At 42.4% G+C, this 14,885-nt stretch overlaps 1 protein-coding gene across 2 annotated transcripts in view; it reads right to left on the bottom strand.

The window, feature by feature from the left end:
* WDR48 (WD repeat domain 48) overlaps positions 1-14,885 on the bottom strand; it is a 44,822-nt gene that overhangs the window by 2,000 nt on the left and 27,937 nt on the right. The window contains exons 12-19 of one of the 2 annotated variants that reach the window (XM_034662213.1): positions 11,127-11,234; positions 10,482-10,578; positions 8,196-8,291; positions 5,877-5,982; positions 4,871-4,958; positions 4,158-4,193; positions 2,439-2,515; positions 664-856 (exon numbers count right to left, since the gene is read on the bottom strand). In XM_034662213.1, coding sequence (XP_034518104.1) covers positions 664-856; positions 2,439-2,515; positions 4,158-4,193; positions 4,871-4,958; positions 5,877-5,982; positions 8,196-8,291; positions 10,482-10,578; positions 11,127-11,234 — 801 coding nt within the window. The remainder of the gene's footprint in view (positions 1-663; positions 857-2,438; positions 2,516-4,157; positions 4,194-4,870; positions 4,959-5,876; positions 5,983-8,195; positions 8,292-10,481; positions 10,579-11,126; positions 11,235-14,885) is intronic. The other variant, XM_002930123.4, reaches the window with a different exon arrangement.

Here is a 14,885-nt window from a genome sequence, read left to right on the forward strand (position 1 = left end):
CTGAACAGCAAAAAATACATAATGTCAAAATACAAAAATGTCAAAGCCTCTACTTTGTAATACCCCAGACCTTCACTGTGAACTCAGGGACTCTCATCAGGTGATCCTGCTTGTCCTCCCCTCGCCCGCACCTGGTGGCCTGCTCTTGCTGACAGCGCTCCCACGCACATAGACACGAACCCGGGCACTGAGAGACGGGTGGCTTGTGTAACTAGGGCAGAGATCCCAACTTCAGCCATTCCCCTGAGGAAATGCCTTGAGTGCACCTTTATTTAAAAGCTTCCCCAATGCTCCACCCACCTCCGCTTCAAATCTTAAACCAACTCAGCAGATAGACTGCTCTGCCAATCAAGGCAGTCATGTGTCTTTTGCTTGTCAGGTTAAAAAACAAGCCACCAGCACATTCACCATTTCAATCTCCATGTCCTTTTCCTGAGAACCTCCCTGGGGTAAACAGATTTTTTTGGGGTGGGCTGCGGGGCCCACCTTTCTAGAGAAAGGGCCTCACCAATAGGTGGGAGAGACCCAGCACTCCTTAAAGCCTCCGTAAAAGCAGAAGCACCCCCAAGGGTAACAGACATGGGAACCATAATCGCACCATATTTAACTTTCTGAGCATTGGCGATGGAAAAAAATGGGGCTGTGGTCCTCAAGTGCACTTACCTGGTCCTGGCACAAAAGTTCAATTTTCTCCTCTGCCAACACAGCAATATCCTCTTCTTTTTCCTGTTCTCCTGTTTTTTCATTATTAGAAGAGCTAGTGGTTTGCGACTCATTGTCCAAGTTGATGATTTTCTCATAAACATGTTCCATTACTTTTCGGACTTGGAGCATGTCACTAGCAGAGAGTCTATCTCTGTAAAATGCAAGGGCAGACTGTGCCATCAGGAAATCACTAGATATTGTCTCTTACATAGTCTTTGGTGTTCACATTGGATAAAGATAAAACAGCACCGAAACATAAACCAAGAAGTGTTTTTAGTCACTGCCTTAATCTAGTTTTAGAATTGCCAACATGTTTCCATCGTGTCCCAAGACACAGATTACATGTAAGTGAGATTAAATACATGTTCTTAAAACTTACATATATATCAAGAACAGCCTTCTGGGTTTTTTTCTCTTAAAGATGATCTTAGAGCATGGGCAAACTAAATGCTCCCGGGAGGGAAGGCAGGCCCCAGTGTTTACCAGGCTTCAAATCCCCTAGTGCCCCTTTCTCCTGTGCCTCTCAGCCCTCCAGCCAAGACCTCCTGCCTGAACTTCAGGCCACAAGCCCAACAGCTGGCTGGGTATCTCCAGATGGACATCCCACAGGCACCTCAAACTCTGTGTCCCAAACCAGATTCATCAGTTTCCTCACCCCCAAACCTACTTCTCTTGCATCACTGACGTCAGTTAAAAATGGCCAACCCAAGCAGCTCAGGCTTAAACTCTGAAAGCCATCTTGAACTTCAGTCATTCAGTCTAGCTGAAGTGCTATCCAGGACTTGCTTTAAAATAATCCGGGGTGTGTGTGTATGTGTGTGTGTAGGTGGGTGGCAGGAAGGCGAGGCAGAGGTAGAGAGGAAGCAAAATGGTTAGCCATGTGTCATTTGTTTCATAGGATAATGGGGGTTCATGCTCCTGATCTCTTTTTTGTATATGTTTGGAAATTTCCCGAACAAAAACTTTTCAAGTCTTGTTGATTTTACTTGCTTGGATATACATCCATGAGACCTCCAATTTCCCTTTCCACTTCCGGCCACCCTTACATCCTCTGCGGCAGCTGCACCGGTCCTTGCTCATTTTTAGGATCTTGTGCATGCTCCCACTTCCACATCCTCAATCAAACCATTTCCTGGACCACGAATACCTCTCTTTTGAAATTCTATCCACTCCTTACATGTCTAGCTCAAATTCCGTCTTTCAAGAAGCCTTTCTGGACATCTCCAGTCCACAATTCATTTCTTTCCCCTACTCTCATCATTCCCTAAGTATCCATAAAAGCAGTTTTTTTTTTTTTAAAGATTTTTTATTTATTTATTTGACAGAGATAGAGACAGCCAGCGAGAGGGGGAACACAGCAGGGGGAGTGGAAGAGGAAGAAGCAGGCTCATAGCAGAGGAGCCTGATGTGGGGCTCAATCCCATAATGCTGGGATCACGCCCTGAGCCAAAGGCAGACGCCCAACCGCTGTGCCACCCAGGCGCCCCGTGAAAGCAGTTTTTATACACAGATTGTGTCCTAAACTATGCTGTGGCAAGAGACAGAAACCAAATCTTACTTTTTTGAACATTTGTGGCCTACCACAGGAGGTACTTGGTATGATAAATTATGTAAGTTTTCAGTATTATAAAACCTAGCTTTAGATCTTCTTTACTGTAAAAGCAATCATAAAGAAGAAGAAAGCTCTGCCAATTAATTAGATCAAGGCATCACGTGACACTACATTTACTTACTTTTTTAAGGTTTTTGCTCCCGAAGATGCATGAGGTTGGAGGTAGAAAGGAATTTTGTTGAATTTGGGCATATTTTTCTGGAATATTAAAAGTAAAAAGAAAGGTATGATCATTTTGATTAGCCAATGAATGAAAATGATGTCAACAGAAAAACATGATTTGCAAGTTATTTTACAATTAAAACGGACTTTCTATGAAATGTAATTTCATGAAATGTATAGTAAGCTACCAAATTATCCAAGTCAGCCTTAGTGAAAATATATCAGGAAAGTATCATGTTTAGTTTTGTAATAAAAGATATGTGAGACAAATGATATGTCGGTGGCAATATGAAGCTGCAGGATGGCTCTTCTCAAGTAATAATTCAAGGTATTAAAGGGAAAGAAATTTTATTTTCACTCTCAAAGCCCTAGAAATAAAAATCTCAATTCTACATTAAAACATTGGGGCTGATACCGAAGGGCCCAAACAAAAAGTTCGGTGTCCTGAGAGAAACCCACAACATTCACCTTTTAGCAAGACTGTACACTCTAGGCTGGCGAGGCCCATCATCCGACTGAAAAGACCACTCAGGTCCTCCCACTTTCTTTTCCTCTGACCTCAGGTCTGAGGTTTTAAGCAAGAGTGGAAACTTCAGCCAACCACCAAGATGTCTACCATGAAGTAAACCACATACTTAGATGAAGGGTAAAATTAACTGGTCATCTTTTCTCTGGGTATTAATCCCCTCCGAGCCTACATGTCTTATCCTGTCTGGATGTCTCCTCTCAGGAATAAGCCACAGGCCTAGGGTCAGCAATGCATCCCAGGTGACTTTCACACTCAAAGGAAGTAGTGGTTTATGGGGAGCTCGGACTTAGAGAAGAGCACAGAATATCCATCAGGTGTCACACTGGCTTTAAGTTCTTGGAGGTATATCTGGGACAGAAAACACATTTTCTGAAAGTTCTAGAGATTAAATCTCTTTTCATATGGCTTTAGGAATATATAAAACAGGTCAACAGCACATTAGACAGTCTAGAAATAGACCCATGTGTATACAGAAATTTAGTATAAGATAAAGATAGCATTTCAAATTAGTAGGAAAAGGACAGATTCCAAAAAATTGTTTTGGCACACTGGCTAACCATCTGGAGAAAGTTAGCATCCTACTTCACACCAAACAGAATAAGTTCTAATAGATTACCGATCTAGACATATACAATGATCACAGATGTCCTAGAGAAGAACACATTTTTGCTACTTTGGAGCAGGAAATACCGAAGCAAGACATGAAACTCAGAGCCATAAAAGATCAATCTAGTTACATAAAAAGTCAAACTTTTTGCTTGGTAAAAGACACCACCCATGAACAAAGTAAAACTTCAATTAAGAGACACAGATGATAGTCGAAGAGTTAATATGCAATATGACGAAATCCTACAAATCAGTAAGAAATACAAATTACCCAAAAGATGAGCAAAGAATACAAAAAGGAAACTCACAGAAGAAATACAAATGGCCAATATGAAAAGATGCTTAACCTCACTACACATGGAAAAACAACAGCCCACATCAAAACAACAAGATATCTGCCATCTTTTAGCAAAGACTGAAAGTACCCAGGGTCGGTGAGTGTGGAAAAATGGGCATTCATACAATGCTGGTGAGAGCGTACGCTGCTATAGCTTTTGTGGGGGGCAATTTGGCAGTATCTATCAAAATTGAAAACACGCATACCCTTTGATCCAGCAATTCCACTTCTAGGAATTTATCCTAAAAAATACACAAAGATACATGTACAAGGGTGTTCACTGAAGCATTGCTTGTAGTAGAACACACTGGAAACAACCTTAATGTCCGTCAGTAGGGGACCAGTTAAATAAATGATGGCACATTTATACAAAGACATACTATGTAGTCATTAAAGAGGAATGATCCATATGTACAGACATGAAAAGATGTCCAAGATATATTTTTAAGTGAAAAACCAAACCAAGTTGCAGACCACTATGTATAACAGATCTGGTCCAAAATAATGAACTTGTGTGTGTTGTGTACACACATAGGTGCACAGACACACATACCTCAGTAATATCTGCTTGTGTACACACAGAAAAAAGTCCTGAGGGTCATGGCCTGAACATGGACTAGTTATCCCCTCTAAGGAGGATAGGAGTGAGTGGAAGAGAGGAATGACTGGGAAAGAGATGGGAGTTTCACTTGATTCGTTTATTATTTTCTTTAATAAGCACATATTACGTTTATAACTAAATCCAACAAAGATATAAACAGATACATAACTAATGACCAGTATTTCTTCCACAACCTTGGGCCTGCAGGGGAGCGGCCTGGTTTTTACTCATGTGAGACTGTACAGCCTAAAGCTGCTCTTAATTTCCTTTGTGATTTGGACAGAACAAAAGGGCAAAGCAGGAGTGCAGGACACTTACATCCACAGTGATGTCAATTACCCATTGTGGCACTGTTTCATTAAGAAGCATCGACTCAGTCTCACCCCCGGAGTCTCGGCAGAGCAGCCTAAACATAACCCAGCAGGTAGTCAGTGACACAAGTAGCACAAAGGACAAACCACTGTCAACAAACATTAGAGGGAGGGACCCCGGAGTTATGCAGGATGACCCCACTTGACAGCTGAGGAACTAAAGTGCAGCCAGGCAGAATGGCTCTCTCGGCTAACGGGGGAAGCAGGTGCTAACACTCAGGCCCCGGCATCCTGAGGCCACGCATACGCTACAGCTGCTTCTCTGAGTCCCTGCGTGATGACAGGAACACTGGGTGGAGGCAAAGCACTCAAGAAACGTCCCCTGCCAGGGCTGCAGTGCAGGGCACAGGCTTCCACAAGTCATGGGGGTCAGGAGAGTTTTGGTCATCACATTCTCAGGAAACCACCGTAAAGGAAGAGAATTCTGAGCTTAAGGGCAAGACAGCATTTTCCTTACATCTGGCCCCACAGAAGACTCCACTGAGCTCTCCACTGTGATTCCACCAGGGCCTGGCTGGAACGTGAGGTGAAGCCGGTCCAGCGTCCCAGCAGGGCCTCATGAAGAACTGCCTCGCTCCTCCAGTCGGGCACCGCTGAGCACAATGGTTCTCAGGAGCAGCCCAGCCCATCCTGTAAGGCCCGGCCTGAGGGAAGTTACCTACTCTGATGCTGTTCTATGAGCAGGGACTTCTGGTGATTCCCTGACCCTAGCAGTCATGTCAACTAAGTGAGAGAAAGTGACAGCTTCCTGTAGAAACCACCAGAGAATCTGCCTTAACACAAGAGGCTCAGCTCTCATTAGAATGTGGTCTAATGGCATCAGACAACTATCTCATGGAGATGGAAAAGCTTCCAAATCCCTCACACCCCTACAACAAGTTACCACGTTTGACTCAGTACTTCTTAGCAAATGGGATTTCTTAGGCAGGGTCTCCAGCCCTCCACTGCCATACCTGAACAGCGTGCGTCCTCCAGCTTCACCAAAAATCACAGGGGTGTGGGGGGGCACTTGAAAATATCCATTTCCCTTCTGTACTCGGTTCTCCTGCTCCCCATTTACTAGGGAAAGATGCAGATGGTGTCAGTATCCAGAACTAGTGCTAAAAACACAGAGTCTAAACATTGTTTCTACAGGCTTCAAACACCACGAAGTTTTTAAAGCTAAAAGTCTGATGAGTCAGCCGGTCAGAAAAAGGTAAAAAACAAATCAAAGTTAAATTTCTACAAAGAATAAGAAGTAAAGCAACTTGTGATGTACCTTATGGGAAATGACTGTATAATTTTAGGGATTTTTAATAGAAGAGATTAACATATGAGATTTGAAACAAAAAGACAACTCTACTTCAGCCACAGGAAAGTCTAGGACAGCCTGTTAATAAATGGCAATACGCACGCGCGCGTGTGTGTGTGTAGACCACCAAGCTCAGAAAAATTTCTTGAGCCAGAAAAAAAATTTATGCTTAACGGCAGCCATAACTAATGTCAGTGGTATTGCTGAAAAATAAAATCCTCAATGAAATCAAAATGTCTTTTTATTATTCTCTGTAGATTTCCTTTCACTCTGCTTTTTCTGTCATCTTTTGACCAAGTATGGGCGAGCCCCACTCCGATGCCACCTTGCTCACAAAGGCATCCCTAGTGAATCTAGAAGCAACCTCACCCTCTGACCTATAGCACTTTCAGATCCTCCCTTGCAGCAACAACCAACGCTTCCCTCTGATCATCGTGTTCCATCCGCTCTGAGGAGCTCTCTGCCCTACCAGAATGTCAGTCCCTAAAGGATGTAGTCCCTGCCCATTTATGTCTATCGACCCCGCCTGCAACTCACTACAGGCCTTCGAACGCCTGCGCTGCTCACTGAGTAGAACGTACACGACTCTCAAAGAGTCCACTGGTCATGGCACTGGTACAGCAGGTGACCACAGAGGCAGAACAAGCAGCCATCTGAGTGGGAGGTGGGTGGGTCCTGCTCCACCTCTACTATGGCAGTTTGATTTTAAGGATGATCTGGGGTTTCCTGTAACTTCCTACTCCCACAACAAAGCCTGGATGCCAGGAGTGCTGACTGTACTACTGGTTTCTGACCTTTATTGTCCACTTGGGCCTCTAAAGGCATCCTGTCTAACCGTCACGTTGCAGATGGAGAGGGATGAGCCAAGAACTGGAAATGATATGCCCATGGCGACACAGCTGATAAACGGCAGAGCCCACACTAAAACTTGGCTATTTCAAGCCTCTGTGGAAAGATCTTTCCATTGAGTTTCTCTGGCTCAGAGCCCACTATACAATTCTGATGGGGAGGGGAGTGGACCAGGTGACACAGAAGAAAAGCCATCATGGGTGCCCTCTCTGACAGGGACATCAGAAGAATGGCTTGCAGAGAAGCATGCCATCCTTGCACAAGAGATGTAAACTCCAAATATCACTTCCGGATGAGTCAGTCAGCCAGAACGAAGTCTCTGGCAGGAGGTCCTCATCATTGCTGACCACCAGAAGGGGGCCATCTTCAGCAGAATCTTCAGAGAATTCAGAGAACATTCAGCAGAGTAAGCTTGATAGGTGGGACTAAAGGACTCTTCAAGCCGCTGTAGGTAACACATGAGCTGTGAAATTTTAAGTTCTTTTTTTTCCCCTTTCTTCAATCAAACTGAACCAAACTTATAATTCAAAACATGTTCTCTGCTGCCCAGGGAAAGTTACCGCCACTGCCTGTGGCACCCACAGCTTTACAATGTCCTCAGTGCCACTAATTCTTACACATACTTATTCACTTATCCTGACACTTCTGAGTTGGAATTTGATTTTCTGAAATGTTTAGAGCCAATATCAGGTGGATCATCAGATTTGGTAATGTCTGTGTTTCAGGCCGACATGAAATAGGAAGAGATAAGGACAGAAATGGCTTTCGATGCAGCTCATTAGCTAGCTCTGGAGGTGAGACCAGCAGGGCCACAGCTACTCTGAGAAATATCTTTGGAAGAAGGCTGCTAAGCTGCTTGCTTTTAAGGGCGAAGGCCATCTGAATATGTAGGGTTAATACCTCTTGAGCAGCTTCGCTGATTCAAAGTGCTCTTGGAACCTCAGTTAAGACCGGATGTTCTCTGCTATGTGGAAGACAGGGTGATAAACTGGGCACATCACAAGTTATTTATTATGCCGACTTAGCAAATGCTTCTAAATGTTTTTTAAACATTCCTGGAATAACAAACACTCCAAGTATCTTAAACTTCTGAGTAATTTCAAATCAATTATCCTGATATAAAAACACGAACCATGGTTTACTTCATTTTCTTCTTCATCCATTGGATTCACATGTGTTCTAGGCCAATATTCTAGCAGTGCCTGGAGTAAAAGTCCTCCTAAATTCACTGCAAAAGAATGAATTAAAATGAAAAGAAATGGAAAAGAGTTATTAGTTTTAGCCTAAAAACAGAGGGAAAGGAATAAAAATCATGTTTCCACATATTCTGATATTAAATTCTTAACCTAATGCCAATGATGTTCAAAAGCAAGACTTGAAAGATTTTGCCATGTCTATTAAAATTTATCTTAGAATGTTTAAAGAAGTAATAATAATATTCTATCTGGTTGTTCGGATGTAGCCATTCTTTAAAAACAAACAAACCAAAAGAGGAATTACATTTTTAAAGAATTATTTCCATATAGAGCCACTAAAACTATATTTATATACATCATGTATGCCTACATGCTACATTCTTAGGAGAAAACCAACCAAAGATAAAATCAACAAAATATAATAGACTTTTATGAGTCTTTTCTCATAACACACAAAAATTAACTCAAAATACATTAAAGATTTGAATGTCAGACCTGAAACCATAAAACTCCTAGAAGAAAACATAGGCAGCAAGCTCCTTGAGCTTGGTGATGATTGTTTGGATCTGACACCAAAAGCAAAAACAACAAAAGCAAAAGTAAGTTATTAGGACTACATCAAACTAAAAAGCTCCTGCACAGCAAAGGAAACATCAACAAAATGAAAAGGCAACCTATGGAATGGGAGAAAATATTTGCAAATCACATATTTGATAAGGGGTTAATATCCAAAATATACAAGGACTTCATACAACTCAGCAGCAAAAAACCAAGCAATCCAATTTAAAAATGGGCAGAAAGGAGCACTTGGCTGGCTCAGTCAGTGGAGACTGACTCTTGATTTCAGAATTGTTAGTTCGAGCCCCACGTTGAGTGTAGACATTATTTAAAAATAAAATCTTCAAAAAAAAAATCGGGAGAAGACCTGATTAGACATTTTTCCAAAAATGATATACAGATGGCCAAAAAGTACATGAAAAAATGCTCGCTGTCACTAATTATCAGGGAAATGCAAATCAAAACCACAAGCTATCACCTCACACATGTTAGAATGGCTATTATCAAAAAGACAAAAAACAACAAGTGTTCATGAAAATGTGGAGAAAAGGGAACCCTGTGCACTATTGGTGGGAACGTAAATTGGTGCAGCCACTGTGGAAAACAGTATGGAGGTTCCTGAAAAAATTAAAAATAGAACTGCCATATTATCTAGCAATTCCACTTCTGGGTATTTATCCAAAGAAAATGAAAACACTACCTTGAAAAGATATATGGACCCCCATGTTCACTGCAGCCTTACTTACAACAGCCTAGATATTGAAACAACCAATGTTCATCAATGGATGAACAGATAAAGAGAAAACGTGGTATGTATGTACAATGGAATGCTATTCACCCATAAGAAAGAACAAAATCGTGCCATTTGCAATAACTTAGGTGGACCTTGAAGGCTAGGTGGAATAAGTTAGAGGAAGACAAACACCATATGATCTCACTTATACACAGAATCTTAAAAAACCAAAACCAAAAACCAAAACTCACAGATACAGAGAATAGATTGGTGGTTGCCAGAGGCAAGGGATAGGGAAGTGAAGGGAGTTAAAAGGCACAAACTTCCAGTTATAACACAAATAAGTCAGGGAGTGTAACGTACAGCGTGGTGACTATAGTTAATAACAGTGTACTGCATATTTGAAAATTGTTAAGAAAGTAGATCTTAAAAATTCTCATCACAAGGGGAAAAATGTGTAATTATGTACTATGATGATGAATATTAACTGGACTTGTGATCATTTTGCAGTATATACAAATATTGAATCATGTTGTACATGTGCAACTGAAACTAATATAATGTTACATCAATTACATCTCAATTAAAGAAAAAAGGAAAACAACAGAACTGTTTCCCAGCTTCACTTTTCCTACCCTATCAGATTTTCCAGAAAAGTTTAAGGGTAGAGAGTGTATTGAGTGTTTAAGTGTTAAAGCTAAACCACATATTGTGAGATTTTAAAACAAAACAGTATTTTCCATTTCCATGAGAGAATATATGGATTTCTTGAGAAATGATTTAAAAAACCTCAAATATTGTTAAAAAAAATGAAAGAGCAGATAGCAAAAAACAAAACAAATCAAAACAACAAACAAAAAAACCCCCAACCCAGCACAGATCCACCTTCTCTTTTGAAAGGAGGAAAGGAAGGAAGGACACTTAAACTCACGTTTTGGATCTGACCCATCAGGGCTGCTGAAGCCAGCATCTTTTGCAGAAACCCAAGCAGCAAAACAATCACTCTCATCCAAAGTAATAGTCAACATCTGTCAAAAGAAAAAACTGTTAGTGGCATTCCATTTCAAAAAGTTCTTCAAATAAGCCTCTAAGGCCCTATTTATCTGTACTATTTGACTAAAGAGCTAAGCCACAGATTCAGAATCAAAATGTGTTTCACATGATTCACTAGAACTACAATTTAATTTACTGGGATACCAAAAGGCATTTTTATTTTATTTTAATTTTTTTTTTTAAAGGTTTTATTTATTTATGTGACAGACAGCCAGCGAGAGAGGGAACACAGCAGGGGGAGTGGGAGAGGAAGAAGCAGGCTCCCAGCGGAAGAGCCCAATGTGGGACTCGATCCCGGAATGCCGGGATCACGCCCTGAGCCGAAGGCAGACGCTTAACGACTGCGCTACCCAGGGGCCCCCCAAAAGGCATTTTTAAACTGCATTTTGCAAGTAATAACATGAAAAATGTACTGCCTTCACACTTAAACACATAGGACTCTGTAACTAATAATACTTAAGTTTGAGCTATATCAGAAACTTTCAACTATCCCAAATTGTACAAATATCAGCTGTTAACTTACCCCTGTTTTTAAGTCTACTGAGAACCAATTTGGCACATATACCATCTTAAATCTTTTCTTAATTTCATCTTCAAAATCCACTTTGCCCAGGTCTTCAACTTTACATGCCTATACAGCAAAAAAGAAAGTATGGTAATTATCAATATTAAGTAGTGAACGAATTCTGACCTAGGTGTTCAAAATTTTACACATTTTCACATCTGTCTAAATACAATGGAGTCTAAAATCATGCTGGACGACATCTACATCCACATGGATAACACACACGGCATGCCTGCCTCTCAAATCCTTGCCAATATTCCTGCCATAGATGTACGGTCTCCAACCTCAATATTGCTGCTACCTGGGGTTTCTTCTGTTTCCAGAGTTAGTTCTCCACAGCACTATGGTCAAATCTTTACTCTCTTCATGTTTGGCCTTGCCACCTCCTTCACTGACCTCAGCACAGGACTGACACCCACACTTCAAAACTAGAGAAGCCTTGACAAAATCCCCTTAACTATGTGCTACCGTTTTTCCCTGTGCGAGGAAAAAAGTGCCCCTTGTTGCTGTGCTCTGGACCCCCTCACTTCTTGGGGACCTGGTACTGCCATCTACCCTCTCTCATGTCTCTCCTGACATCTCCCCATGAGCAGTGAACACACTCCAATTACTCCCATCCCAAAAATACCCGAACACCAAAACAAAACCTTTGCTTGACCCTCCCTCCCATCCCTATATCCTCTCTTGCTACTGCCTGTTCCTGCCCACCTCCCCAAAGTCAAATTTCATCAGACTGCTCCACTACCTCCCAATCACTACTCAACCCACTCTATCTGGTTTTTGCTCTTAGGACTCCCTCAAGACTATTCCCCCCAACACCATCTCCCTACTGGTTAAATCCCAGGCACGTTACATTCCAAATCAGATGCGAACTCTCCATAGGCCAGTGCTCTAACCACAAGCCCTTTTGGGAAATGCTTGCTTAGTTCTTGAGCCGCCATTGGCTCTTGGTTTTCCAACCCCTTTTTATTATACCTGTGGTTTCCTCTTTTCTAACAGTTCCCAAAAGGGTGATGGCTGGTTTCTTCTCTCTTCAGTACAGATGCAGCCCTTGGAAACTCTGATGTTCCCATTGCTTCACTTATAATCCACCAGCCACTGACTGCTGAGCCTGTCTCTCCAGCCCAGCTCATTTACTGCTGTGTGAGTTCCTATCTACCCAGACATTCACATAAACTCAAATTCATTGTCTTGTTCAGCATGGCCCCCGTTTCCCCCAACAACCCATTTTCCCTCTTACATCGCCCTCCCATCACTTCCACTTACCAAACTATCTGACCTAGGAACCTGGGACTCACTCTGCTACTTTATTTTGTTTATACTCCCTTTTATTCAAGCTCCCTCTTATCCATAGGCCTCAATACTCTTCCTCATCATTTTGGTTTTTTTCCATCATAGTCCAGATGAATATCTCATCTCTCACCTGCATTAGTGTAAGAGCCTCTTAACTATTATGTACCAGCCACTATGATAAATACTTCTCAAACATCTCCTTAACCTCACCAAGAAATAGGTGCCACCCACATTTTAGGAATAAAGACAGAGGTTAAGAGAGGTTCAGCATATTCCAGAGATCACGTGGCTAGTAGCTAGCAGAACCAAGATTAGAATGCAACTCTATTTCACTATGTTCCTAAATACTCCTGACTCCCTACTTCTGTTTAATGTCATATCCATTACGCCCAATCACTTGATCCTGACACTTCAGGGTCTAGTGTCTGGGTATGGAAAGCTGCTAGGGACACAACAATGCCAATTATGGACCATGCCAGGTCTGTGCCCCACCTAAGCAGAGCTACCTCCCAAGGCTTTGGCTAATCTGGGAGAACGTCAGATCCACAGCTGGCCCACCCTGAAAGAGTAGCTTGGCCCAATTAGATTCTGTTATGTTCTGGAGAGCACCAGGTGCTGGGCGGCATGAGGGGAGCCCAGCCACGGGGCAGAGCTAGGGCCACGTCACTGGTGGAGGAGCCAAGTTCCTGCCGATCAGGTCCTCAGGGCTGCTCCGGATCCTCCCAGTCTGAAACAAACGTAGGTCCGCAGTGGCCTCAGAAGTGTATCTCTATCGTTAAGAAAAACTGAGTGGATTTCTGGAGTCTGCTGCAATTTAATTTCCCATTCAGCTACTAAAGCCTCTTGCCCTGCAACCATGCTCACCAGGCAACCGCTTCATTATGGGACTTCCCATACCCCTGCCCCAATGGAGAGGGAAAGTGTCAGTCAGGCCAAGGTTTCTATTCAGACAGTCCCTTCTTCTCAGAAAGAAAGCTGTTTATCTTATTCTTTAGATCTAGACATTTCTTCTAACCAGAAGCCTAACCGAAACTGCAGAGCTTTTCAATTCTTCCTTAAAATGTATCCAACATCTGTCTCTTCCTTTAGATCCCCAAGTCATTATGCTGAAGACATGGCCTTCCAGCTTCTTCGCCATCACAAAGACCACTGTCCCTTGGGCACGGGATTCTTCCTGCTCCAATACAGTCTAAGATTAAGATTCTTCAGGGAATAGCAAAGTAGGCCAACCGTGGGGCCTGTATTCAAGACTCTCTGGGAAATGACTTGAATGACACCTTTCATCCTTACACCGTACTGCCCCTCCCATTACCTCTAGTCTCCAATTACACAAAACTCAAAGTCACTGAATGAGCACTACCTTTCCTCCTGTGCCTTTGTCATTCATTCCCTCTCCCAAAAATGCCCTTTCATTAGTCATCTGTTGGAATTCTTTAAGACTCTCTTCAAATGATTTCCCTACCACAAGAAGCTCACCTGATTTCTCTAGTTGTAAGTAATTGCCCTTGTCCACGACTACCCTGTAATCCACCTGGTTTTTTTGTTTTTTTGATCTCTGAGGCATTCCCATTCCCCTACCCTTGTCCCTACCAGAGGGGATCATGGTACAGACTTTCTGTCATCTATGACTCTCGACACAGTTCTCTGCACACAATATTCATTCAATCCAGGAAATAGGTGTTGAACAAATACACCAACAACACAAAGAAAAGAAAACTTTTCAATCTGCCTATAAATTCTTTTTTTTTTTTTTTTAAGGATTTTATTTGCGAGAGAGACAGAGATAGTGAGAGAGAGCACGAGCGGGGAGAAGCAGGCTTCCCGCTGAGCAGGGATTCCTACAAGAACCCTGGGATCATGACCTGAGCCCAAGGCAGATGCTTACCCGACTAAGCCACCCAGGCGCCCTGCCTATAAATTCTTTAGTGCTATTTAGAATGTGGGTGAACGGTTTAATACATCTAACTATCCCACAGGGTCACCTTAACATGACCCACAGTTGTAACTGATGCTCACAGTGGTATCTATAAATCCTAAGAAATGGCTAAACTTATTTTGTACACTGCAGGAGTTCTCAACCTAGGGTGATTTTGTATGTTGCTTCTTCCTTCTTCCCCCTAAACACTTAGCAATGTCTGGAGAGAGTTCTGGCTATCACAACTGAAGCTGGCGGTAGAAGGAAAGGTGGTTACTGGCACCTGGTGGGTAGAGGCTGGGGAGGCTGCTAAACATCCTCTCGTGCACGGGGCAGACTGCACTCTATCCAGCCCCCCTCTACACAGACTTATTCGGCCCAAAATGTCAATAGCGCCAAGGATGAGGAACTGCGATATATTTATTTTAAGGCAAGGCAGCATATAACACCGCGGAAATGGTTCCACTCAAATTTAAGGGGCTTAAAAAGATAAACTATGGCCTTATCTA

The sequence above is a fragment of the Ailuropoda melanoleuca genome, chromosome 6, assembly GCF_002007445.2.
Source record: "Ailuropoda melanoleuca isolate Jingjing chromosome 6, ASM200744v2, whole genome shotgun sequence".
NCBI lineage: Eukaryota > Metazoa > Chordata > Mammalia > Carnivora > Ursidae > Ailuropoda > Ailuropoda melanoleuca.